The sequence below is a fragment of the Equus przewalskii genome, chromosome 9, assembly GCF_037783145.1.
Source record: "Equus przewalskii isolate Varuska chromosome 9, EquPr2, whole genome shotgun sequence".
Classification (NCBI taxonomy): Eukaryota; Metazoa; Chordata; class Mammalia; order Perissodactyla; family Equidae; genus Equus; species Equus przewalskii.
The window spans coordinates 70,157,657-70,184,392 of NC_091839.1; the positions used below are offsets into that span (position 1 = coordinate 70,157,657).

Consider the following 26,736-nt stretch of genomic DNA (forward strand, 5'->3'; position numbering starts at 1 on the left):
ACTTCAGCATGTGAAGATGAAATCAAGAGCCATGGATTGAATAAACACACTAAGAAGCTTCATTAACTTTTTTCAAGCTGATGGGGGTAATTTACTGCTTTTACATTTCCTGGCTAACCCAAAAGAATTAATGTGTTGTGAAATGAGACGTGGTGGTGAAGACAGAGTCCTACTGGGGTGGGAGAGTGCAATGCCTGGAACTTCAGAATTCAAGATTCAGCATGTTGATTTAAAAGGGTGAGTGCATATGTTTGTGTGAGATTAAACTAGTAATAAAATACAAGACCTAGAAAAAGGATCCACAAGACTACTTTGATTTGAGTGGAGAAAGAAGGACGAGTAGAATAACAGATATACGTCTATGGGGTATTTGAAGGTCATAAACCCATCATCTTAAATTTGGAGAAAGGTGTCAGAAAATAGAAGTGATTTTTATTTCCAAGTTTACTAATGGGAAGATGCCTCTGCTCCAAAGCGGGATCCTCTCCTACACTGACTTTTCTGCAGCTCATTTCTGCTCAACGTCCTTTTGGACTTCAAGAGGTTTTAACCTGATTTAAGAAGTCCTCAGTCTGCTCTTAGCAGTCTCGAACTACCTAAGGAAGTGAGTGGGATATCAGATCTGACAAAAAATGTGAAAGACATTGTTATATGGAAATTCTGTACTTTAGTTTTAAGAAGGATAGATACATCATTGATTTAAGGCAATTTAAGGCAACTTACGGCATGTTTCAACTCATCTGTCTTGTTTTCCAGAAGCAAAGCATTGGAGAACACATTTTTTGTGTTGTTTTTACAAATATGATAGTTTCTTTGCATTTGTCCAAGAATCTACAGGAAGACTTGTGAATCTTGATTATCACGATCTAGAAAGTATTTAAAGCTGCTAGGATATAAATTGGAACTCATAAAATAATCTGGGCAAGGAGGTTGTGATGGAGAAAAAATTTCAAAGGAATAGGAAGATGGTTTTAAGTTTTCCATTTCCCTACACTGACTTCAGAGACAAAGGGAGTGATAAACTAGGGTGAGTGTCCATGAGGAAGTATAGATCGTTGGAGATCAGTTTCAAAGTCCTCAGACAGCTTGCCCTATCCTTAGCTCTAGCTTTTGTTTGATGAATGGGAATGGCCCAAAAAAGTGTGTGGAAGACAAGTAGAAGTTGGGAGAACATCGTGTGCATCATCCTGAGCATCAGAATATAAAAGAAGATAAACTCTGCTGAGAATACTCTGGCATATACAGGCTTGGGTAACAAAACTTGTCAGTAAGTCTAACATCCGTCATACTACTCCAATACCAGAGGAACTCAAGGGTGCTACTCTTGCATTCTCAGTACAGGAGAAAGCAACTAATCTCATTGTTGTCTTGTTTGGGTTTGGTTTGCAGTTCTTTGGTCCGAGGTGAAACTTGCATCCTCAGTTAAGTCAGATGGGCTTAAGAATCAAGAGGAAATAAGATAAGGGTAGATGCCAGAAGGAATATCACCAATAACAGGAGTGACTAATAGAGTTGTCTGGTTTCTGGGTGGTCATGGCCACATAATCAGAGCTCTGCCCTCCAATATGTTGAGAGGACTTAGGTGAGTCCACTAGTCCAGGAAAGTCAGTAGCTGAATGAGCAGCAAAAGCCAGCAAGACGTGTCTTTCTTCTGTTCTTTTTCTTTGGAGCAATCATCCCTAGACCCCACAATACCTCCTTAAATAAAGACACAAGCTTAATGATGTTTCTCTACATGCGTAACTTACTCATGCTTATCACATCCTCCATAAATGTGGCCCTAAATGATTTCTGCGTAATATCCTCATTTTAGAATTGTAGCATTGTTTTAATATGGTTTCTAACGTGTATATTCTAGTCGAATCTATGAGAGACCAGCAAATGTAGGCAACTTCTTAGCTGCTTATTAGAAATAATTCACAAAATACAATGACTCCAATGCAGTAAGTGGCTTATTAGTAACTGGAATGGCTGCATTCTCATTCTGCCACAGCTCAGCAGCAGGCTTCAAAGAGCCTCTCCAGAAACAATAACTGCAGAGATTCCTAAAGTTTTTGAAATCTTACAGGTAATACTGTATTTAAAAAAAAAAATTTGCAATGGTAAATTATATTCAGAAAACAAAGGAAAGATGGCAATAGAATTCTTCTAAAATAGTATCCAACTTATATATAACAAAGACACTTGAGGGCATTAATGCAGTTTGAATAAAATAAGAGGTGCATTTTAAATAGTTCTAAATCAATAATCATGTGCAATAAATCTTTAGACATAATTTTCCAGTGACTGTGGAGACATCTTGTAAATAGTAGAGGATTTAGCATTGAGGCAAAAGTGTTCACTAAGAAATTGCCTGCAATTGTAGATTAATAACAGCAACACAATAGTAGAAATGACAGGAGCCTACCTAGTGAAGTGGTCAATGCCTATTTAAATCCACAGATAATATTCTCCAGGACAGATTTTTACAACTACCATTTCCAACTAGTTTAGGCTTTGGCACAAGTGAAGTCCTTAAGTAGCATAGTTTAAATGTTTGATAATCACCTTGCCTGAAAGGTAGTTTTGGAGGTAAGCCCCAACCTTTCTTTTGAGCAGCTTTTATAGTGAACAATAATATATGGTCCAAATATTCCTTTGAAATAAGTGTGGACCAAAATAGATGGTGTATTTCATACTCCATTGGAAGGAGAGAAGCTTTAGATTTTGCAAACTGTGATACGTATATTATATATGTGAATTTTCCTCATAGTGTGTTACAATGACACCTTTAGTTCTCACACAATCAAGGACAACGTTTTGTTAATTATCAAGTAAAATGAGAGTGGAAGATGAGAACTGTTTCCCAAAGTACAGGTAATCACTGGAAAAAAATCGACTAAACTCCTCTGTGGGAATTAAGGGGAGTCACCTCACTAACAGAAGGATTCAGACTGTTTTTCTATACTGCATAGCCAATGTGTCTATGTCAAACAGATTTTTCAAATTATGTAAGGAGCTCTACACTCAAAGCAAAGGAGCTTTGAAGATACGAATACAAGAAGAACCCTATTTTACAGGGCAAGATTTATCTGTGTTAAAGTGAAAAGATGAAATTTAAAATCCTACAGACTCCACTTTGATTCTTGCCTTCGCCTCTTACCCACAGCATGACACTGAGTAATTCACATTATCTATACCTCAGCTTTCTCATTTATAAAAATTGCGATATCAAGCACAACTTGCTGAAACAAATTGTGTAAAGTAGCTACCAATGTGCCTAGTAATGAGTAGATGCCCTGCTCCCGGTACTGCTCGTAAACAACTCTCACACCTTTGCCTGACTAACTCCTCATCCTTCTTACTCTATTGTAATATAACTTCTTCAGGAAAGCCTTCTTGGACTCCCCAGACTTGATTACGACCTCCAATTACACTTTCTTTTAGAGCCCTATATATCCCCTCCATGATTCTTATAATTTTAGTTAATTATGTAGCTAGTACCGTAAATTCTGCAAGGGCATAAACCATGCCTTTCTTGTATTCCTAGTGTCTAGTGAGTACATATTCTGATTGCTATATGTTAGATGCACAAAAAACAATAAATAAATAATAAAATGTAATATAATATAATATAAGTATAATATAATAAAATATAATATAATAAATAAAATTGAAGGTGGTACTGATCAATCTACATAAAAATTTCAGGTGAATAACACCAGATCTTGATGCTTAAATAGGTGACATTTCAATTAATTAATTAAAAACAATGAGAGAAAAATGATAGATGATAGCTAGATTAGATTATCAATATTGTAAGTACAGGAATCCAGAAGAGAAGGTTTCAGTGAAGGTGGAAGTAGGTAAAGAAGACTTGATGCTTTATATGGACATTATTCTTAGAAAGAGACCTGGGATTTGGAGGGACAGAGGGGAAAGTCACTCCATTCGGGAGACTGCAATCACAATATTTAAATAAGAATGCCATCCTTTCATATCAGTAAGAAGTCTGACTAGACTAAAGCAGACAGAACATGACTAAGAGTCTTTGAAAACACCAGAATTCAGAACTGCAATTTCCAAGGCTTCCTCCCTATTCCTAGCTTTGCATCTTTCTCTCTCCAATGATTAGCAAGTGCTTGGAAGGATTATGCACTCAATACATATTTTATGAATAGATAGAAAGGACAAAACCAGAAGGCATGGAGGCAAGTCCTTTCTATAGTCTTTCCTTGCCTCCTAATTTTTTTCCTAACCCTTTTCTTTCTTTAAGGAAAATCATTTTCCTCTCTCTCTTTTTTTTTTCTTTCTTTTGGAAATTGTAATCAGAGTACTTTTTAGCACATGACGAACTGGAAGAAAGTATTTGAGGTACAAATAATTAAATACAAGTTTTCAAATATATGAATGTGACGTGTGCAATTTTGGCCCAAACATCTGCAAAGGAGGTGACTCTAATGTACTATGGAACCATTCATATATTTTTGCTAATAAATTTCTAGTGTTATGTTAAATTTACTCTATTACCTTTATCCTTCAGAACTGAAGAAGTCTTCTCAGATTTTTCTTTTCTAATTTCTGCAAGAAGAATCAAGGAGAGAAAAGGTTACAAGGAATAATAGAGAAAAAAAATGGCAAGTTTCTTCACGTGTTTTGTTTACGGAGGCTTAAAGAATCAGAGGGGGTTTGAGGTGACATTCAAGACACAGATATATACTGGGGTAAGTTGCCTATAAGGCATTGAGCTAAATATGTAGAAGATAGAGAATAAGCCCACAAATTATTATCACAAGGGGCAGGCTATGATAGACACAAAAAAAGGTAGAAATAAAATGCTATGGGCTTTGGAGGAAAAGATCTGACAACAATAACAGCTTACACTGTCTACTTGCTCTGTGTCCCAGGGAATGTTCTCTACTGTGCTGTTATGCAACTTTCACAACAATTCTATAAGGAAGGTAGGTCTCATTATTACTCCTGCTTTTCACACAAAGGGAATAAGTAACTTTCCCGAGGTCATGTAGCTCTTAAAAAGGAGACTAGGGATTTGAACTGATGTCTCTCTGAACTCAACCACACAGGTACTAGCTCTGACAGCTGAATGATGGGATCAGGAAAGTCTTTGGCAGGTGGTACTGAGGGGACCTTGAAAAACGGAAAGCAATTGGACCAACAGAGATGAAGTGGAAAGGAAGACACATTTTAGAAGGACAGGAAAGAGAATGAGGAGGCCTGGGCTGGGCAATCTGTCATTTTGGCTGTCTGAGTCACTAGTAGCCAACAGAATATAGTAGAAGTGATGCTGTGTGACTTCCTAGGCTACATCAAGAAGGGTCAAGTAGTTTTCACCAACTTATCTAGGGAGACTAGCTCTGGGAAAGCAGGATGCCATGTAAATGCTCCAGTTGACACCCACAGGCTGGTGAGGATATGTAAAGGCAGTCCAGTCAACAGCCCCAGCTCATCACCCAGCCAACAGCTAGCATCAACTGCCGGCATCTAAGTGAGCAATCTTGGACATCCATGAGTAGGTTACTTTAGATGACTACAGCCCAAGCCTACACCTGACTGCAATCACATGAGATACGCAAGTGAAAACTGCCCATTCGATCCCTCCTGAATTCCTGACCGTCTAAATCAGAAGCAAAGTAAAATTAGATGTTGTTTTATACCACTAAGTGTTGGAGTAGTGTGTACACATTAACAGTACGTGACACAGTCAGCTAATAAACAGAAAATATTGCGCTATATGTAATATACGTTCTCCAGTAGAGCTGTATAGATAACGGAGAAATGATGAATTCTACTTTTAAAATTGGGAAGATTTTCACTGAGAGGATGCCGTTTATGTTTAGGCTCCTAAGTTGACTAGAATTTCACTAGTCAGGAAATGCCAATTTAACAGTATAAAAAGGTGTAGGATATAAATCATATTTTTAAAAAGCTGAGGATCAGATAAAAAAAAGAATTCCTGGCATTCTTACTTAGTTTACAGAAGGACAATCTGCTATCAATTGAGATATAAAATGTAGGGAGTAGAGGTCCTTGGAGGAAGATGTTACCTTTGTTTTGAATGTATTGTGCTTTGTACTTCAACAAGGCACTCAAAAAGGAAATATCTAGCAGGCAATTGGAAAAACAGGTGAAGTGCAGATTATATGCAAGTGCTGCAGAAGCAAAGCAACGTGCGGTCTCATTTATAAATGGAAACGATCAATACAACCAATAACATGATTATTTAAATGCCCCAAACAAAGTTTATTTGCTTTGTTCACACAGATTGACTTGATTTAGTGAATAAACTAAGTATACAAAAGCAAAATAAATCAGAAAGTTAAAAATTCTTTTCTCAATAATACATGCAAATTAGATAATGCAAACCTAGATAATGCTTACCTGTGTGTTTCAAAATCAATCTCACATAATTTACCTATGTTGATATCTCATTCAATATTGGCGGTAATAACGCTAATTTTATAAATTTTGATGAGCCATTGCCAGATGTTTAAAATTGAGCAACACACACAGACTGTGATCAAAATAGCTATGCAAGTCAAGTTTTAAATAATTTATCTGGATAAAAACTATTCATTTTAAGAGAAAAATATTCAATTTCAACAAGTCCAGGAATTTTTTTAAGTTAAGGGCCTGAATATATCTAACCAAGAAAAATAAATAGAAAATAGCATTTGCTTTTTCTTCTAACATTGTGTAGCAGATATGTTTCCTTCTACAAAAATTTCTTTTTTTAGAAAGACAAAAGACTGAAATAATGGACAATGTTGTAACAGGGGAAATTGGCACTAGAGTTCTTCCCTGGCACAAACATAAATATTTTGAGCCCCAAACAACGTGATTAAAGGAAATAGTAGTAATTAATAATACCCTTGATCTTTATTACTCCTCATTCTGAATTATTAAGTTCAATATTGGTTTATTATTAGTGACATTAGGATATCAACATAAATGTTTCTGTTGGAGCATCCTGTCTTGATGCCAAGGTCAAGCTAGATTGCAAAAAAGAAACTGAAATTGGAAGATTTAAAACTATCTTAACAGAACCATCAGGCAGTTCAGCCTCCTGGCTGTGTAAAAAACCCAACAGAATTCTTCACCTTTCTTACCCAGCTAGCTCTGCTGAAATGCTCAGAAATATCATTCCAAAAACTGTCTTTCTTACTTCTTTTGTAGATATAAGATGCCTCCTGATTTGAGATATTTTTTTCATGAGCATAATGAGTAAAATCAAAGTATGAAACTTTTTGGATTTTTCTTACGATGGAAAGAATAATTTTAAAGAACCATACAGAGAGCCCTATCCAAAAGTTCAATGATAACCTGAAAGTTTCCCAGAGAATGACGATTACTGTACATCACACAGCATCAAAAATATTAAAATTGTTTCATAACATCTCTATTGCTTCTTAAAGTGATACTGCATTGTTCCTACGGTTATTTTGATTAATTGCATAAATTTTTAATATTTAATATGTGAATGCCCTAAAGGCAACTGTCATTGTTTTATGTTCATTTGGACATAATTTTCGATAATTAGGGATATTTTTAAAAGGTATTTTATAGCATTTTGATATATTTTTCAAACTCCAAAACATAAATATTACAAATGAATACAGAGAAAAGTATTCTCAAGTGGTCTACATGGTTTTAAATATTGTGCTTGCAATTCTTACGAGGGAAAATATAATATATTGACGTTTTATGTTATATTAATTTTGAATGTTCCTCAAAAGATGTTGTCAGAGTTTAATTTTACTTAGGACACTGTCCATTAACGTTGTAATTAAGCATGACTTGGTTGGGAAGCCATCTTTAACTTTCTCTTTGTCCTGATGATACATTTCATCATCCCCTATTTTACGAGCTAAAGAATTTGGCACACGTATTTCTAATATTGTAAATATTTTTGTCTAAATATCTGCTTAAAAAATCCTTAATTTAAAACATTTCCAATTCAATTTTAGTTATTTGTTGGTGTTTTTTATAACCTGGGAACCTTCATTGTATTTATTCCTTAGTCTTTATCTTTTATTAAAAAAGAATATAATTTTGCAACCTATATTATCTATCTTTAACTGGACAGCCTAATTAAATAGCATTACACATTAATAATCAGAATTCTGAAGTGTACCCTGGTGGGGTGGATTTTAGTTTAACTCTGCCCAGCTCTTTCAGAAAAATCATCAATATGCAATAATTTAAAAAATAAAATGAGCACTCCCTTATATATTTGGGAGCTGAGATGAACTAGGACATCCTAGGCATAGAGTTAGCTTTTAAGCCCTAAATATCCTACAAAAGATTTTGTTTTTCAAAAAAAGTTTATTAGCCATGAAATTTTCCTCATGTAATCATGTTCAACCTAAAATGTCCAAATTCCCATGTTTGTTTCAAGAATAAAACTTTATTACAAGACTGTAATTTCTTTGAGGGCAGGCAAAGCTAGGCCTTGTTCATTCTTGTATTCACATATAATAATGAAGTGTAATTTTGTATGATTAGGCTATAAACTGAATGTTTGTGTTCCCCCGAAATTTACATGTTGAAGCCTAATACTCAATATGATGGTATTTTGAGGTGGGGCCTTTGGGAGGTGATTAGGTCATGAGGGTGGAGCCCTCATAGGTAAGATTAGAGCCTTTATAAGAAGAGACATGAGAGAAACCATCTCTCTCTCTCTCTTCCTTATCAAGATATAGTAAGAAGGCAGCTGTCTGCAAACCAAGAAGAGGCCCCTCACCAAGAATGATATTGGCTGGCACCTTGCTTTTGGACATCCCAGCCTCCAAAACTCTGAGCAACACATTTCTACTGTTTAAGCCACCCAGTCCATGATATTTTTGTTACAGCAGCCTGAGCTAACAAAGGCAGATCTCTTTAAATCCTAGTCCATTCCAGTGAGGTAGGTATATCTAGATCTTATCAATGTGAAAGAGGAGCCAAGACAGGTAAATAACTTGCCCAAAGTCACAGCTACTAAATTGTACTGGCAAACTTGAACCCAGACCATCAAACTAAAGAGTTAGAGCTAAACTATTATAGTAAGCTCTGGAAGCACAGTGGATTATAAAGTAGATAGCATCACGGATGGCCCCTAAAGTGAACAGTGAGCATGTGTGCATCCCCACATCACATCAATGTTCTTCATAACTGCCAGTCTACTATAGCCTTCCACATACTTCTTCCAAAGCAGGGACCGTGTAGTCTGGCACATACTAGGAACTTAATAACTATTTGTTGACTAAATTAATAAATTTGCCACATTTTGTGCTGATTCCATTTTATAAGGAAATTTACTTGGGGATCTTTTCACAAAAGCTGAATAATCATTATAATCATTCTTTGTGGTTATTTCCCAACTTTGCAACCCCAGCCTGATTAAAGTATCAAAGTGAAAATGAAATTGCCAATATTTGACAGTTTTCATGGATGAAAAATAAATGATGTATATAGTTCAACCTAATATTTAGCTAGCATATCTAAGAAATTTTTGATGGTCAATTTCCAATGTTGAATAATCTCACACATCTATTTTTGTATACTGATTTCAATTAATTTTTTGTGATAATCTCTAATCATGTATTCATTTTAAACATAATACATTCTATTTTTTACTATGATCATATTCATTATACATATTCTTTATTGTCTTTTGAATTTCTCTCAAATTGAAATCCTCTTCTACAAACACATTTATGTGGGATCTTGGGATTAGTCTCATTATAGTCTAAGTGTCCTATGTAAAACATTTTACGGGATGATACATGTAGAAAATTTGAGGGAATATAATTGAATATAAGAAAAAGATTAACTCAAAAATTATTAATATAGTAAAAAGTAAATAGAGTTTTTTATAAATCCTTATGTTATTCTTGGTACGGAATCTCAAAATATAGTACTTTGAAATTCACCTAGTGGACTCATTCTTTGAGATTTTCACACATTTTTTTTAAAATTTATGAACTTTTAATAATTTTTAGAGCAGATTAAGCTTTACAGCAAAACCGAATGAAAAGTACAGAGAGTTCTCACATATATCCTCCCCTAACACACACAGCCTCCCCCATCATAAACATCCCTCACTAATGTGGTACATTAGTTACAACTGATGAACCAATATTGGTACATTATTATCAAAGTCCACAGTTTATATTAGGGTTCAGTCTTGGTTTTGTTCATTCTATGGATTTTGACAAATGTATAATGACATACATCTACCATTACAGTATGATACAGAATAGTTTCACTGCCCAAAAAAATGCCCTGTGCTCCACCTATTCACCCCTCCCTCCCCCCAAATCCCTGGCAAGCACTGAACTTTTCACTATCTCCATGATTTTGTCTGCACCAGAATGCCATGTAGCTGGAGTTATATAATATGTAGACTTTTCAGATTGGCTTCTTTCACTTAGAATTTAAGTTTCTTCTATGTCTTTTTGTGGCTTGATAGTTCATGCATTTTTTGCACCAAATAAAAATTCCATTGCTTGAATGTACCAGTTTCTTTATCTATTTACCTATTGAAGAATGTATTTGTTGGTTCCAAGTTTTAGCAACTGTGAATAAAGCTGGCATAAACACTTGTGTGCAGAACACGAGTAGATATAAGTTTTCAACTCATTTGGGTAAATACCAAGGAGCATGATTGCTAGATCGTATGGTAAGAGTATATTTAGTTTTGTAAGAAACCACCAAACTGTCTTCCAAAGTGGATGTACCATTTTGCGTTCCCTCCAGCACTGCATGAGAGTTCCTGTTGCTCTACACCCTCCCCAACATTTGATGTTGTCAATGGATTGGATTTTAGCCATTCTAGTAGGTGTGTAGTGGTATCTCATTGTTTTAATTTGCAATTTCCTAATGATGTATGATTTTGAGCATCTTTTCATATGCTTCTTTTCCATGTCTATATCTTCTTTGGTGAGGTATCTGTTCAGTTCTTTTGCTAATTTGTAAAATGGGTTGTTCATTTTCCTATTGCTGAGTTTTAAGTGTTCTTCATGTATTTTGGATAACAGTCCTTTACCAGATATGTATTTTACAAATATTTTCTCCCATTCTGTGTTGTCTTCAAATATTCTTAGTATTTTGCAGAGCAGAAGATTTTAATTTTAATGAAGTCCAACTTCTCAATTTTATATTCATGGATTGTCCTTTTGGTGTTGTATCTAAAAGTCACCACCAAACCCAAGACCCCTAGATTTTCTCTTAAGTTATCTTTTAAGAGTTCTATAGCTTTATGTTGCACATTTAAGTCTATGATCCACTTTAAGTTAAATTTTTGAGAAGGGTGCAGACACTATATCCATATATATATATATATATATATTCTTGTTTGTGGATGTCCAGTTGTTTTAGTACCAGTTGTCTTTTGTCTTGATAGTACTTGTCGAGAAGACTATCCTTTCTCCATTAATAGCTTTTACTCCTCTGTCAAAGATCAGTTGGCAACATTTTTGTGGGTATATTTCTGGCCTCTTTATTCTGTTCCATCAATCTGTTTGTCTATTCTTTCACCAGTATCATACTGTGTTGATTACTGTAGCTTTACAGTAAATCTTGAAGTCCAGTAGTGTCAGTCCTCCAACTTTGTTCTTCTCCTTTAATATTGTCTTGGCTATTCTGGGTCTTTTCTTCTTTTATATAAACTTTAGAATCAGTTTGTCAATATCCACAATATCATTTTGTCAATATTTTGGAAGAACTGACATCTTAACAATTTTGAGTCTGCCTTCTCATGAACATGGAATATCTCTCAATTATTTAGCTCTGTTATTTCTTTCACTAGATTTTTGTGGTTTTCCTCATATAGGTCTTATACATATTTTGTTAGATTTATATATACTTATTTCCCTTTTTTTAGTGCTAATGTAAACGATATCACATTTTTAATTTTGTTCATTCAAATTTTTCATTGCTGGTATATAGGAGAGCAATTGACGTTTGCATATTAACTTTGTATCTTGCAACCTTGCTATAATCACTGATTAGTTTAGGAGGATTTTCTTGATTCTTTGGGATTTTCTGCGTAGACGATCACATCATACATGGAGAAAGGCAGTTTTATTTCTTCCTTCCCAATTGGTATACCTTTCATTTCCTTTTCTTGTCTTATTGCATTAACTAGTACTCACAGTACAACGTTGAATCAGTGTGATGAGGGGAGACATCCTTGCTGTGTTCCTTATCTTAGTGGGAAAGTCTCTAGTTTCTCATCATTAACTATGATGTTAGCTGTAGATTTCTTTGTAGATATTGTTTATCAAGTTGAGGAAGTTCCTCTCTATTCCTAACTTGCTGAGAGTTTTTATTATGAATGGGTGTTAGATTTCGTCAAAGGATTTTCTGCATCTGTTGATATGACTTGTTACTTCTTTAGCTTGTTGATGTGAGAGATTACATTAACTTATTTTCCAATGTTGAACCAGGCTTGCATATCTAAAATAAATCTTACTTGGTCAGAGTGTATAATTTTTTATATGTTCTTTGATTTGATTTGCTAATATTTTCAATTTCCCTGAAAGTTTTTAAAAATCTTCACTCTAATAGTACTTTAAGGTTTGTGACGGTTTTGAGCATGTAGAAGAAAGTTGAGGTCTAAGACTCTCAAAAAGGGTTTTGTTGGAGTAAAACAAAAGCTAATGTCATTTCAACAAACTAGAAATTGTTCTTCTTACAGTGCTTACCAGTGTGACAAAGTGATCCCCCTGCAAAACAAGATCACCCAGGTCTAAGTTCCTTCACTTGAGAAAGATATTTAAAAGAAGGATACATTTTTGTATTTTAAAAAGATAAACTTGATCTATTCAATAAGTATTTATTCAGTGTCTCTTTTGCACTCAGAACTTGAAAAAGTAAGATGGCTGTATGGAGTCCAGTCTCTGCTGGAATGCATCCACATAGACAGATTAAGTACAATGATAGAGACACATAGACAGGGCTCTGGGCCCGTAGCATAAAATTGACAGACTCTACCTGATAGAGTGAGATAAGACCTCACAGAAGCATTGGCATTTGTGGTGGATTCTGAAATTGGGTATAAAGTTTGCCATAAGAGAAGAATTGCAAAGACTTCTCCAAGATCAGGAACAACACAAACAAACCCAGAGTGTAAAAATTCATGTGGCTGGATCTCTGGATAAACAAAATAGGGTAGAAGCAGTGAGCGAAGGCTGGAAAGTCACATTGAGGACTGGTGGTGAAGGATCCTGTAGTACCCTACTAAAGAATTTAAATTGATATCCTTCCTGTGATGAGGAGTGTTTAAAGATCCTAAATATGAACATTTTTTCTGTCATTGTGTCAATGTACCTAACGAAGTTTTGCTCCTAAGAGAATATGATGCATACCAAACTAACTGACAATACCTAGAATGTCATTATCATTTTGTTTGGACATAGTCCCAAACTGAAACCACAAGTCAGCCTCAGTTGTGTTATCCACATTTTCCTCTCTCCAGAGACAATATCTTCTTCTGTTTCATTTTCTATAGTTTCTTTGTGTGTGTGTGTGTGTCATGGGCATAATTTCTACATCATGTGTTTTATTATTACTGATTCTTATGGCTAAATTAATATTTAGAAAATCTTCCTGTCATATAATTGGACACTCAATAGCATACTTTACTCCAGAAATATACTTTTTGTAATTTATGTGTATATTTTGATATTTAAGTGAAGTAAGTACTTCAATTATTATAATTACATTTTGTATATTTATATAATATTCCAAAATATTTTCAATTTAGAATCTTAATGTGACTTTCCCATTTATATTCTGCACATACTTTACTTGCAATCAGAAAATTATATCTATTCTTCAGCATATGAGGCAAAGAGAAAATGTCTCAGACATGGGAGACTTTTCTTACAAAGGAGAATTAGACAATGTTAGGACTTGAAAGTCCCCTAGAGATTACATAATAAAATAATATTGGCTTATAAAAGAGGCTTTATAAGGCAAGTAACTAGCCTAATATCACAGAATAAATACCCGGAAGGGCTAGACTAAGCCCTAAGTTTTATTTTGAGATAGCTCTGTACTGTATTGTTCAAGAAGGTTAATATTTCCAATCATCGTTGGCTTTCATCAGTTGTTTCTTTTTCAAAAATCAATAATACAAGTGCTAACTTCAAGAATTGTTCACCATGATTTTTATTGCCAAGACTTTTGATGAGAATATAGATGCTTTGTATGGGTTTCTGACCTAAGATCTCTCGTTTCTTATATAAAAATCAAGTGAAATGAAACCAAATCTTCGCAAGTCATAATAATGAAGGTATTTTTATTCCTAGTTTAATTAGCAGTTCTAATGGTGAAATTAGAACAAAATTTGCATCGTCTTTGAGTGTTTTCCTACCTAGCATATTTCCTGATGTGCTTCTCTCTTGGTTTTCTTTCTTTTTTCCTTATTTTATTTATTTACTTATTTTACTGGGTGACATTGGTTTACTATATAAATTTCAAGTGTGCATGACTATATTTCAATTCCTGTGCAGACCACATCGTATTCACCACCCAAAGTCTAATTACGACCTGTCACCAGACACATGTACCCTTTTACCTCTTTTGCCTTCTCCCTTGCCCCTTCCCCTCTGGTATCCACCAATCTAGTCTCTGGATCTATGTATTTATTGTTGTTGTTGCTTTATCTTCCTCATATGAGTGAAATCATATGGTATTTGGTTTTCTCTGTCTGATATTTTTTGCTTAGCACAATGCCCTCAAGATCCATCCAGCTGTCACAAATGGCAAGAGTTCATCTTTTTTTATGGCTGAGTCGTATTTCATTGTATATACATATATCACTTCTGCTTTATGCATTCATCTATTGATGAGTATGTAGGTTGTTACTAAGTCTTGGTTATTGTGAATAATCTTACAATGAACATAGGGGTTTAAATATCTTTTAGAATTAGTGTTTTTATTTTCTTTGGATAAATACCCAGAAGTGGAACAGCTGGAACATACGACAGTTCTATTGTTAATTTTTTGAGAAATCTCCATGCTGTTTTCCGTAGTGACTGCACCAGTTTACATTCCTACCAGCAATGTATGAAGGTTCCGTATTCTCTACATCCTCTCCAAAACTTGTTATTTCTTGTCATTTTAATAACAGCCATTATGACAGGTGTGTAGTGATATCTCATTGTAGTTTTGATTTGCATTTCCCTAATAATTAGTGATGTTGAACATGTTTTAATGTGTCTGTTGGCCATCTGTATATCTTCTTTGGAAAAATATCTGTTCAGAAACTTTTTAAAATTGAGTTGTTTCTTTTTTGTTGTTGATTTGAATGAGTTATTTATGTATTTCGGATAATAACCCCTTATCAGATATAGGATTTGTAAATATCTTCTCTAAATTGTTAGGTTGCCTTTTCATTTTGTTGATGGTTTTCTTTGCTGTGCAGAATATTTTTAGTTTGACATAGTCCTATTTGTTTATTTTTTTCTCTTCTTTCCCTTGCCTGCGAAGAAATGATATTCAAAAGATACTGCTAAGACCAATGTTGAAAAGCATACTACCTATGTTTTCTTCTAGGAGTTTTATGCTTTCAGGTGTTACATTAAAGTCTTTAATCCACTTTGAGTTGATTTTTGTGGAGGGTGTAAGATAATGGTCTACTTTCACTTTTTTGCATGTGGCTGTTCAGTTTTGTCAACACTACTTGTTGAAAAGCCTTTATTCATTGTATGTTCTTGGCTCCTTTGTCAAAAATTAGCTGTCATAGATGTGTGGGTTTATTTTTGCTCTCTCAGTTCTCTTCCACTGATTTGTGTGTCTGTTTTTATGCCAGTATCTTGCTGTTTTGATTATTATAGCTTTGAAGTATATTTTGAATTCTGGGATTGTGATACTTCCAGCCTCCTTTTTTTTTTTGTTTCCTTTTTTGTTTTGGCTATTTGCTGTCTTTTCTTGTCCCATATAAATTCTAGGTCTGTGTTTTATTTCCATGAAAAATGTTCTTGAGACTTTGATAGGGATTGCTTTAATCTGCAAATTTCTTTAGGAAGTATGGACATTTGGGCTATGTTAATTCTTCCAATCCATTAGCACAGACTGTCATTTCATTTCTTTGTGTCTTCTTTGATTTCTTTCAACAATGTTTTATAGTTTTCAGTGTACAGGTTTTTCACCTGCTTGGTTAAGTTTATTCCTGGATAATTTAATCTTTTTGTTGTGATTGTAAATGGAATTATATTCTTGATTTCTCTTTCTGCTATTTCACTGTTAGTGTATAGAAACATTAATGATTTTTGTTTGTCAATTTTCTACCCTGCACCTTCACTGTATCTGCTTGTTATTTCGAATAGTTTTTTGGTGGATTCTTTATGGTTTTCTATATGTAAAATCATGTCATCTGCAAATAGTGACCGTTTTACTTCTTCCTTTCCAATTTGGACCCCTTTTATTTCTTTTTCTTGCCTAATTGCCCTGGCTAAAACTTCCAATGCTACATTAAGTAAGAATGGTGGAAGTGGGCATCCTTGTCTTGTTCCTGTTCCCAGAGGAATAGCTTTCAGTTTTTCACCATTGAGTATGATGTCAGCTCTGGGTTTGACATATATTGCCTTCATTTTGTTGAGTTACTTTCCTTCTATACCCATTTTATTGAGAGGTTTTTCTTTTTATCATAAATGGATGCTGTATCTTGTTGAATACTTTCTCTGCATCTACTGAGATAATCGTGTGATTTTCATTCTTCATTTTGTAATGTGATGTCTCACATTGATTGATTTGCAGATGTTGAACCATTCTTGTATCCTTGGAATAAATCTCATTTGATCATGGTGTATGATTCTTTTAATGTATTGTTATATCCAATTTGCTGATATTTTGTTGAAGATTTTTTGCATCGATGTTCTTCAGTGATATTGGCCCATAATTTTCTTTTTTTATGTTCTCCTTGTCTGGTTTTGGTATCGGAATTATGTTGGCCTTTTAAAATGAGTGAGGAACTGTTCCATCATCTTCAATTTTTTTGGAAGAGTTGGGAAGGCTAGGTATTAAATCTTCTTTGAATGTTTGGTAGAATTCACTGGGGAAGCCATCTGGTCCTGGACTTTTGTTTTGGGGGAGTTTTTTTTATTACTGCTTCAATCTCCTCAGTCTATTCAGATTCTCTATCTCTTCTTGATTCAGTTTTGGAAGGTATATAATTTTAAGAATTTATCTATTTCTTCTAGATTCTCCAATTTGATGGCATATAGCTTTTCATAGTATTCTCTTATAATAATTTGTATTTCTATGGTATCCACTGTAATTTCTCCTCTTTTGTTTCTGATGAAGAAACTTTTTAAACTTATGTTTTGCCATTGCATAACACACAAGAAGATCTGAATTGAATTTTCAGTTTTTTAAGAGCTGATTCTCAATTAGCTTATCATCCTCATTCTATGAAAAATTTGGACAGTAATATTAAGTTGCAAGTAAATTTTATGTAGAATGTTGACATAATTTTCATGTTCATTCCCAAAATTATTTGCCTAAAATGTGCAATTTCATTTACAATGAGAGGAAAGTAACAATGCATTTTTATGTAGGGCTGATGATTTCAGGTGATTTCTATAATTTGACTTCTAGAGAATGAAGCTTAAACTCCATTAATTTGTTCCAGGATATGATAACAATTAATTTTAAGCAATTGTATTCAAGATAACGTATGCCAATTCTCTTTTTTTCCTAAACAGGTCCTTAGTAGAAAATCAATTTGTAAATGAAAGAAAAAAGTCAATCAAAAGGAAAAAGATTTCTCAGAAAACAACCATTGTTCTGGTCACTCAGTTCTGTAACATAGTAGCTGTAATATACTTTCTGTTAAAAATTCCTAAGGGAAACAAGAACAAACCCATATGTGGCTTCAGGATAATAACAGGAGTGGAAGTAAATATTAATAGAAAAAAGAAATAATCAGCAGCTTAATGTTCCTGTGCTTGTAAGAAGATGCTTTCTTGGTGTGTTATATGGTAAACACTCCAATGCATTTCTGCCGTCTTTTATATAATGGAGTGTAAAATGTCACAGGAACAAAGAAAGTTGATTTTTCTCTCTGAGGAACAAAATTTTAGTCTTCATCTATCTATATTAAATAATTAAAAAATGTTTTTACATGCCAAATCCTGGTGATGGTGATCAAAATTCTATATGAGCAAAAATAAGATTTGTAAGAGAATTTTCATTTTGAAGAGAATGAAAATGGCCTATTACAAATTTAAGAATGTCTTAAAGAACCATCAACCTGGAATTAAGATGTAAATAATGATCGAACACACACACTTTACATTGCTTTAGAATTATTAAATTATATAAAGTACTGCCAAAAGAAATCTGAAGAGTGTTGTCACTAAATCCATAGATCATATGACACATTTCTTCATATTGACAATTAGATGTGACTGGCCTCTAAGAAATGGTTTATAATTGCATTCTGCTAATTTTACATGAAGATTGTTGGACATTAAATTAAGACAAAGTTTAAGAATTATAAGAGATGAAGTAAGAGCACAGATTTGATGTAAAAAGTTTGTCGTTTTTAAGAACCTAAAAGATCAATAAAATTTCCAATGAGAAACTCCTTTGTTGAATCATGGAAGGAGTAGAATGCAGGAAGAGTAGGAGTGACACATAGGGGGAGGTTCCTGGGGTAATCTTACAGTTTTAGTGTGTTTCTCCATGAAATATTCAAAGTCTCTAAGAAAAGGAAGGAAAAAGATATGCACAGAGGCCACATTAGGCAGAGGGGTGGTTCATTTTCATAATTGAAAGGCAGAATATTTGCATGGGAAGAGGAATTGGGGCATTAAAATTAACTGTATGACCTCTACTTGCCTATAGTACATCCTGCATAAAATGAGTGACCCAGTCACACGTTCACTTATTGAAGAAAATCGATCATTAATAACAAAGAGCCATTAACTTTTGAGAGAAAGTTACAGTATGATCGCAGATCTCATAGCATCACCTCCAAATCTCATCAGCATCATTGGCACACATTGCTCCCTCATTGGGAATGGTCTTTAGCATTGAATGGCATTCTTACCAATAAATGTTTGAATACATGATTCTGAATACATGAACCAAACTTTTCATGGCAGGAGGAGGCACCCTGCAAGAGATCAATGTAACAATACAAACTTCTTTTGAATGTGTTGTTCTGCAGTCACAGGTAAAATTTAGAACTGTCTGTTTATTAAAGGGATGAGGGGAACGGAAAGGAATATGATGGGAAAGGAAGAACTAAAAAGGAATTCCCCATAAAAAGGAGATAAAATAATTGTGAGAACATTCTAAGAGTATTAAATAAAAGAAGAGGAAGAAGAAGTGAATGTGTTATGCAAGCAAGTGACATAGTGGAGAATTGCTAAAAGTTCTCTTGAAAATAAATAAAATGTATAAATAATCAGAGTGCCCCCTTTTTCGCATGTTGCATGGGCTGCATATGTAGACCATCTCCTCTCAGACGCTCTCTCCATGCTCCTCACACCCTTTCCCCAGCGCCTAGTCTGTTGTGGGCGCTCAATAAATATTAAACAACCAAAACACAAGCTATTATCAAAAAGTTTGGAATTCACAGGAATCAATAGTATTGTTATTATCATTTAACATTTATTGAGGGTCAACAGCATGACTTAGTCCACAAGGCCAAGTAGGTTATTTTATAATCACATATCAAGCAAATAATTAAATACAATTTGTATTAACTAAACTTTCAGTTTTACTCCATTGACCTTAAGTGTAAAATTGTTTCTCTTTCTTTTGTAATGTGACACACCACGGAATATAAACATTCATTTTTTAAAAAATAAATAAGTTTCTCTCAGGGAAAAATCATTACTCTTAGGTGTTGTTAACATTCACGTGAAAGTATTGGATAAATCTGCAGTAAGTACACATAACAGATTCTAAATAGGTCAGTGCAGGTACAAAGAATAGAAGAATCTGCAAAGGAGGATGAGGACAGTGACAAATATACAAAGCACATAATAGCATTTGAGTTTCAACAGCTGTTGTCACAATTTAAAACACTAATACAATTATGTAGGGTACCATTGTTTACAAAGTAGCACCAAAGGCAAAGAAAGACAGAAACTCTGCAGATGGACACAACTTAGCATGCTTATGAATTTAGAAACATTTTTTAATTTAAGGCAATATTGAATTTTTTATTACAGGAAATGAACTGCATTTGATATATTTATGATCCACATGCTCCAATTTTACCCTTAATAAAATTATTACTAATTGCGTTCAAATTTATTCTTGCTGGTTAATAGGCACTCAAATTCTATTTAATCATTTTTCATGAATATTTTTCTGTCATGTTTTTACTTAACTGGATTTTAAGTGATTTTTAATTGTCAAGAGGATGGGAAACTATACTTAATATTTCCATAATGAAACTTTCAGTTTAACTTTGGGATACTGAAGTATCCGTAAGGATTCAAGTTTATAAAATTTGTTTATATTTAGCATTTGAATCTCAGAATCTTAGAAATGAAAGTCTTTCTAGACTAGCCTTCCTTTAAAGAAGAAATAGCCCTGATGTATTTCTGATATAAGGTACACACTACTTAAAAACTTGGTTGAAGAGAAAATTTTTACCTTTGGAAGGAGTAGGAAATCATCTAATTCATCTCCATAATTATAAAACTAAGAAAAGCTAGGATAAGGCCTAAGCTTTCTGTATGGGCAATTGTTTTACTTTCTCTTCCATTTTAAGTTTTTTTAATAATTCACAATATAGTAGTTGCAATTACTAAAATTTCATATTTTCAATATCTTTACCCAGATGATGACTGCACGTGTAGTTTCGTCTATGTAAAGAACATTATCTACAAAGATCATAACAATAATGATGTAATTAATGAATAACAGATATTTATTACTTTTCCTTTACTATTTCCACTTTAAAATGGAGGTAACTGAAGAATTTAATCATTTATCCTTGTAAGTCTGAAATATTTGGCAAGCTTCACTATTGAACATCACATTTGATTTACTAAAATATTCTCTTAATTGCACAGTATTTAGAGGCACAGTTTGTTAAAGTCTGGATCACCTAATATTCCTTTCTGCAATAATTCTTCTATGTTTTCATTCACCCCACAAATGTTTATTGAACATTTACTGTATGCCAGCACTGTTACAGGCTCTTAGAACAGACTCTTAAAGAAAGTTTCAAGTGGTGTCATGCACACGTGTGAATGAAAGAAAAGGGAAGATGATTTGTGAGTGAATTACTTTGTCACTGTTTTCTTCACCTTTTCGCTGATGGATGTAAGCCACTTTAAAGGAAGGAAATTAAAAGCAGGGAGATGCTGGGACTCCAATCTACATCAGACTTTTAAAGTTGATTGTCTTGACTCGTCTCCTTCCCTGCCTCGGTAAGTAACAAGCCACTGGATGCTTCCATAGAGTGACTGTTTTTCTCCTCTGGTTAGTAACAAGCAAATATTACTAAATATTTTCTTCTGAGAGAAAGCATGATTGAAAAAGAGAGAGGGAAATGGGATTTGGGAGGGCAGGTCGATTTTGAAAACGAATTTTCTTTCTCGGTAGAGAAAGAAAATTACAGTAAATATGAGAAATTAAATATCAACAAATGAAGAAATTAAGCTTAATGAAATGCATTCTACTCTTTCCAGATATAATATAAAAATATTTAAAGATGAATTCTCTTACTGTAGCATGTGTCGTAGTGTTTTCTCTTTGGCATTCCTTGGCTGTCGCTATAAGGATAGCAACGTTTATTGTGGAGACATTTGTATGTCTCCATGCTTGTAGGAAATTTCGTTCTAAACAAGGAGGAATAGTTAATGGGGTATGTGTGTGTGTGTGTGCACGTGTGTGTGTAGGAATTTGTAAAGACTAGAATACAAAAAATTCTAGTCTAGCCAATGTAAGATCTTTGCTTCATGAGAATAACTGAAAAACACATGATTCATCATGAATTAGAGGTAAAATGGAGTTACATTTTTGGACTTTGGCAGAAGTTAGATTCACTAAATTTCTGCCTCTTTTATGATATGAGATCTAGTTTACTAAAATTACGTTAACATAAAATTCATTCCACCCTTCACTATATGAATTTCCCATAATGTAAAGTTTAGTGTAAGCCATGTATCCCAGGTATAATTATAATGCAGACTAAGTCCAGAGGTTCAATATATACAATTTTACATAGATCATGAAGTGTATTTGAAATCTATTAAGAATTATGAAAATCATAATTTCTCCCTAGTACAGTCTACAAGTTCAAACGTAAATGAATGAAAATGTCTTTATAAACTATTTAATTGTACTTCAATGCATTATGAACTAGTTTTAGATTATTTGTACTTCGGAAGATAACTGAAAACTACATAAGAGAAATATACTGTAGTCTTAAAGCATCATCTTATGAATAAATACTAGAATACTATGATAAAATCTGTAGAATGTCATTGATTTATTCTCACATAAACTCCTTGCTTTATTAAAATCACAATATTTTTCATATCAATTATCAGTCATAGATGTACCATCACAAAAAACACGCCAGTTATCAAAATACACTATTTTTCTTGATTTTTATAGTTGAAAAATATGAGGCCATTGCTTTACAATATTTAAAACTGAAATGATTTACTAAGTCAATATAATAAAGCCATTGAAAGAACCTCATTTTTTACATAAGACAAGAGCTGAAGATTTCAAAACATAAAAGATTTTTTTTTTTTTTGAGGAAGATTAGCCTTGAGCTAACATCTGCTGCTAATCCTCCTCTTTTTGCTGAGGAAGACTGGCCCTGAGCTAACATCCCTGCCCATCTTCCTCTACTTTATATGTGGGACGCCTACCACAGCATGGCTTGCCAAGCGGTGCCATGTCCACGCCCAGGATCCGAACTGGCAAACCCTGGGCTGCCAAAGTAGAAAGAGAGAACTTAACCACTGCACCACTGGGCCGGCCCCATAAGAAGTATTTTTAATAAAAAAAGAGAATTATAAAATCATGTGAAGGAGTAAGTTCGTGTCACTAAGAGCCATTTCCAGTCTCCTATGTACTAGAGGAAACGTTACAGAATTAATGAAACTGACACTAACATGCAGGTGAGAAGAAATAAACAACCTTTGCTTAAGTCAGTTATCTGTTAGGTACTGCTATTAGTGTGGGCATTTTATATTCTAGTCAATCTTCTCTTAATACCCTGTGGCTGCAAAAGCAATCTACAATGCCATAAGATGAGTAATCAACTCCTTTACACTGGGGGGGAGAAAAATTATGAAGCCTAGTGAAGTCAAAGTGCTTTACAGTTTATCTCACCTATATCGAAGCTGATTTTATAAGGAAAAATGCCTTAGGAAATACTATACACTTATCGAGGAATTTATAATTCTCTATATCCTTTCATGTATATTTTCTCGTTTGAGCTCCGCATCTTGTCAAATAGGCAAATCAGATACAATGAACTCCATTTTTCGAAGAAGAAATTTAGGCTCAGAACCTTGCCTAAGTGAACAACTTGAAATTGGGATCCAGTGCTCCTACGCACCTACTTTACATTTCAGAGACTAAGTACCCATTTCAAAAAGAAGTTGACAGAAACATTCTACTGAATTCTAAAATTCCAGGTAGTAGTCCACAGAAGCCAAAATAAACTTGAAAACTTTTTCAATCTGATTTTTATTTTGAAAAGCCCAAGGAAACAAATCCTTGACTAATTTTTTAATATAATGGAATCCTTAACCTTAGTTTACTTATCTGAAATGTGAAGGATTGAAGGATTTTCTTGATATATTTATATCAAAAATTCTAAATTTCTGACATTAAGAATTAAATTGCATCTCAAATTTAAGAGGGGAAATTATTTTGACTTCATTCTTGACAAAATTATTGCTAGTTCTGATTTTACCTATTTATTGTAAGTAATAAATATTATAACATTATAATATATAAAAAGCCAATGCAGGGACAACAATTAAAATCATTAGCACTCTGAGCTCTAACAGAAGTTAATATTTTAACTCTATTGTGCTGTAGCACTGTTCTCAAGCATATTCTGGAGTGATATATTATATAGCTACATAAGTCAAAATAAAATGCATTATCTATAGCATTATGATTTATAACATTGAAATTTCAGGCCACTTGGGAGAATCATTTGCTGAAGTCATAAGAGAAACTCAAAAACTTACTTGCACTGTTGTTTTTTCGCCTTTGTTTTAACTTTCATGTGTTACTGTTCAGGCAATAGAAGCTGATTTTGGATAAATAGAATTGCATCATCTATATTCTTTAAACTATGAGCAGTCAGGTGGTGTTAAAACCGCAAATCAAACAGGAAAAATGTCTGCCAGTTGCCCCGGGTCATTTCCTTACTCCCAACAATCTTCAGCATTTCTCCTGATATAATTAAGCAGTCTGTGGAGTTTTCCTGCTCTGAATTTATACTCAAAGTTTAGTTAAACAAAAGAAAAAAAGCCCAGATTGCTGCCTCACATTCTCCCTGGCACCAAAAAAAAAGCTAGGACAGCGATAGAGAGCAACAGATTGAAAGGTTCTTATCTTCCGCCTGTCTGAATCCAGTGCTTTCTCCTCATGTTGTTGTCTTTCTAAAGAAGATAATGTCAACCTCCTTCATTATTTTTTACCTTGCTCCACTGTCTTGGTTGTTTTCTCTTCCTTCTTTCCAGGTGCAGCTGCAAAGCAGAGATAAGGTTTAAATAAAAGTTCCAGATGGAAGTGCTGCTTCTGCTCACAAAAGCATTTTGTGACTCACTCAATGACAAATATTTCTTCTAAACAAGCTATTTTAAAGCTTTTTCAACTTTTCTCATTTGTCTATAATTCAATTGAAACCTATCTAATCTTAAAGAATTAGAGAAAAGAGAAATAATCCCTTGCCTTTTTCTTACTAGCTTTTCCACACTCTTTTCTACTTTATTCCTTTATACTCCACCCTGATAAACAAGCTCCACAGAGAATTGCACTTGACAGGATGTGATTAATCGACTTACATTCCAGGTTATTGCTGGAGTCATTTAGTGTCTTGAAAATGTCAACTAGATGCTCCTTTAAATTCAAGCTTAATATAGCTTAATCAACTGAAAGGACAGTGTAGTCACACTTGAGATTCATGTAAATCTTAAATGAAGTCATCTCAAATCACAAGAAACCAAAAGAGAAATGAGACTATTGTTCAGGTTCTGTTTCCCCTGAACTACGCTGTCTCTGAGATTTATTTCTGTCAGTGGAGTATTCACTGTTACCCGTTTATACATGAAGGCAGTAGAAATGATTCACACAAAATCACTGTAGCCCACGGAAATAACTGATTAGAGTAAGGATCTTCAGAGGACACTAGCATCTATTAGATGAAGGATGAATGGGGGATTGAATATTGTGATCACACCCAAGCATCACCCACAAGAGTTGCAAGGAGGAAAAATGCAACTTTGAAATGAAGAAATGTGGTTGTCCCCAACTTAACCCATTGATGAAACCTAGAACCATTCATTCTTAACAGGACTTCCAGACATTCTGTGCTTCCCAATGACATGCAGTGTGATGATGTCTACAGTATCATCTCTGAAGTATTCTTGCCAAAGTATCATACTGGAATCCGGTTAAGTCAAAGATTTAGCTTTTGGTTTAAAGAAAAACAGAATATAAAGAACATAATAAATAATATTCTGAAGAAACAATTAGAGCAATCAAAAATGCCTACAGTGTAACTGACTATGATCTTTTCAGAAAGTTAATGTCGCAAATCAGAGAGTGAGAGAGAGGAAAGAGCAACTTTTTTACAGAAAACTTGCTAAATTCACTCATTGGTTATAATAGTTCATTGTTGATTCTTTTAAATTTTTCAAGTAGATAATTTTACCTGTGAATCATGTTTTATTTCTTACTTTTCTATTCTTGTACTTATTATTTCTTCTTCTCACCTTAGTGCAGTTGCCAGGATATCCAGTACAATGTGTAATAGAAGTGGTGATAGCAGACATCCTTGTCTTGTTCCAATTCTCTGAAAAATCTTTCCAGTTTTCTCTATTGAGTATGAAATTTGCTAATGATTTGTATATATCTTTCAAATTAAGGAAGTGTCTTTCTACTCTAATGATGAATTATATCAAATGCATCTACTATGATGAATATAATTTCCCTTTATTCTATTATTCTGGTTAATTACATTGATTAATATTTTTGAAGCTGCATTCTTGAAATAAAATCAACTTGGTTGCATTTCGTCTTTCGCAAATATTATTAGACTTGATCTACTGCTATTTTGTTTAGGTCTATGACTCTACATTCACAAGAGAACTTAGCCTGTTGTTTCCTTTCATTTTTGGGTCTTGTTAGGTTTTGTAATCAAAGTTATTCTAGCTCCACAAAATGAGTGAATGTTTCTCTTTTTCCATTCCTGGAAGTTTTGATGCAAGATTGGTGTTAATTTTTCCTTAAATGTTTGAAAGAATTCACTTGGGAAGCCAACTGACTAGAATGTTTTCTGGGGAAAAGTTATAATTATGGATCCAAAATATAAATTCTATTAAAATTTCAATTTTTTTGGAAAATGTTTCTGTTTTTTGTTATCTGTAGGATTTGTAATGATGCTCCCTTTTTATTGTCTTGTATTTCTGTGTTATGCTTTCTCTCTTTTTTCTTGATAAGTTTTCATAAGGGTCTATCGATTTTGTCAGTTTTTTGTGAGGAATATTGGCACAGATTTTATGTGAGATGCCACCACAG

At 33.8% G+C, this 26,736-nt stretch overlaps 1 protein-coding gene across 38 annotated transcripts in view; it reads right to left on the minus strand.

Moving 5' to 3' along the window:
* TRDN (triadin) overlaps positions 1 to 26,736 on the minus strand; it is a 393,603-nt gene that overhangs the window by 95,067 nt on the left and 271,800 nt on the right. For 32 of the 38 annotated variants that reach the window (XR_011522089.1, XR_011522078.1, XR_011522083.1 and 29 more), the window contains 2 exons: positions 24,636 to 24,683; positions 4,510 to 4,560 (listed from right to left, as the gene is read on the minus strand). Coding sequence is in view for 19 of the 38 variants with exons in the window: in XM_070556944.1 (XP_070413045.1) it covers positions 4,510 to 4,560; positions 24,636 to 24,683 (99 nt within the window). In the remaining 19 variants the exon portion in view is untranslated. Of the gene's footprint in view, positions 1 to 4,509; positions 4,561 to 19,586; positions 22,905 to 24,635; positions 24,684 to 26,736 lie in introns of those variants that run through there. The other 6 variants (XM_070556952.1, XM_070556947.1, XM_070556949.1 and 3 more) reach the window with 1 other exon arrangement.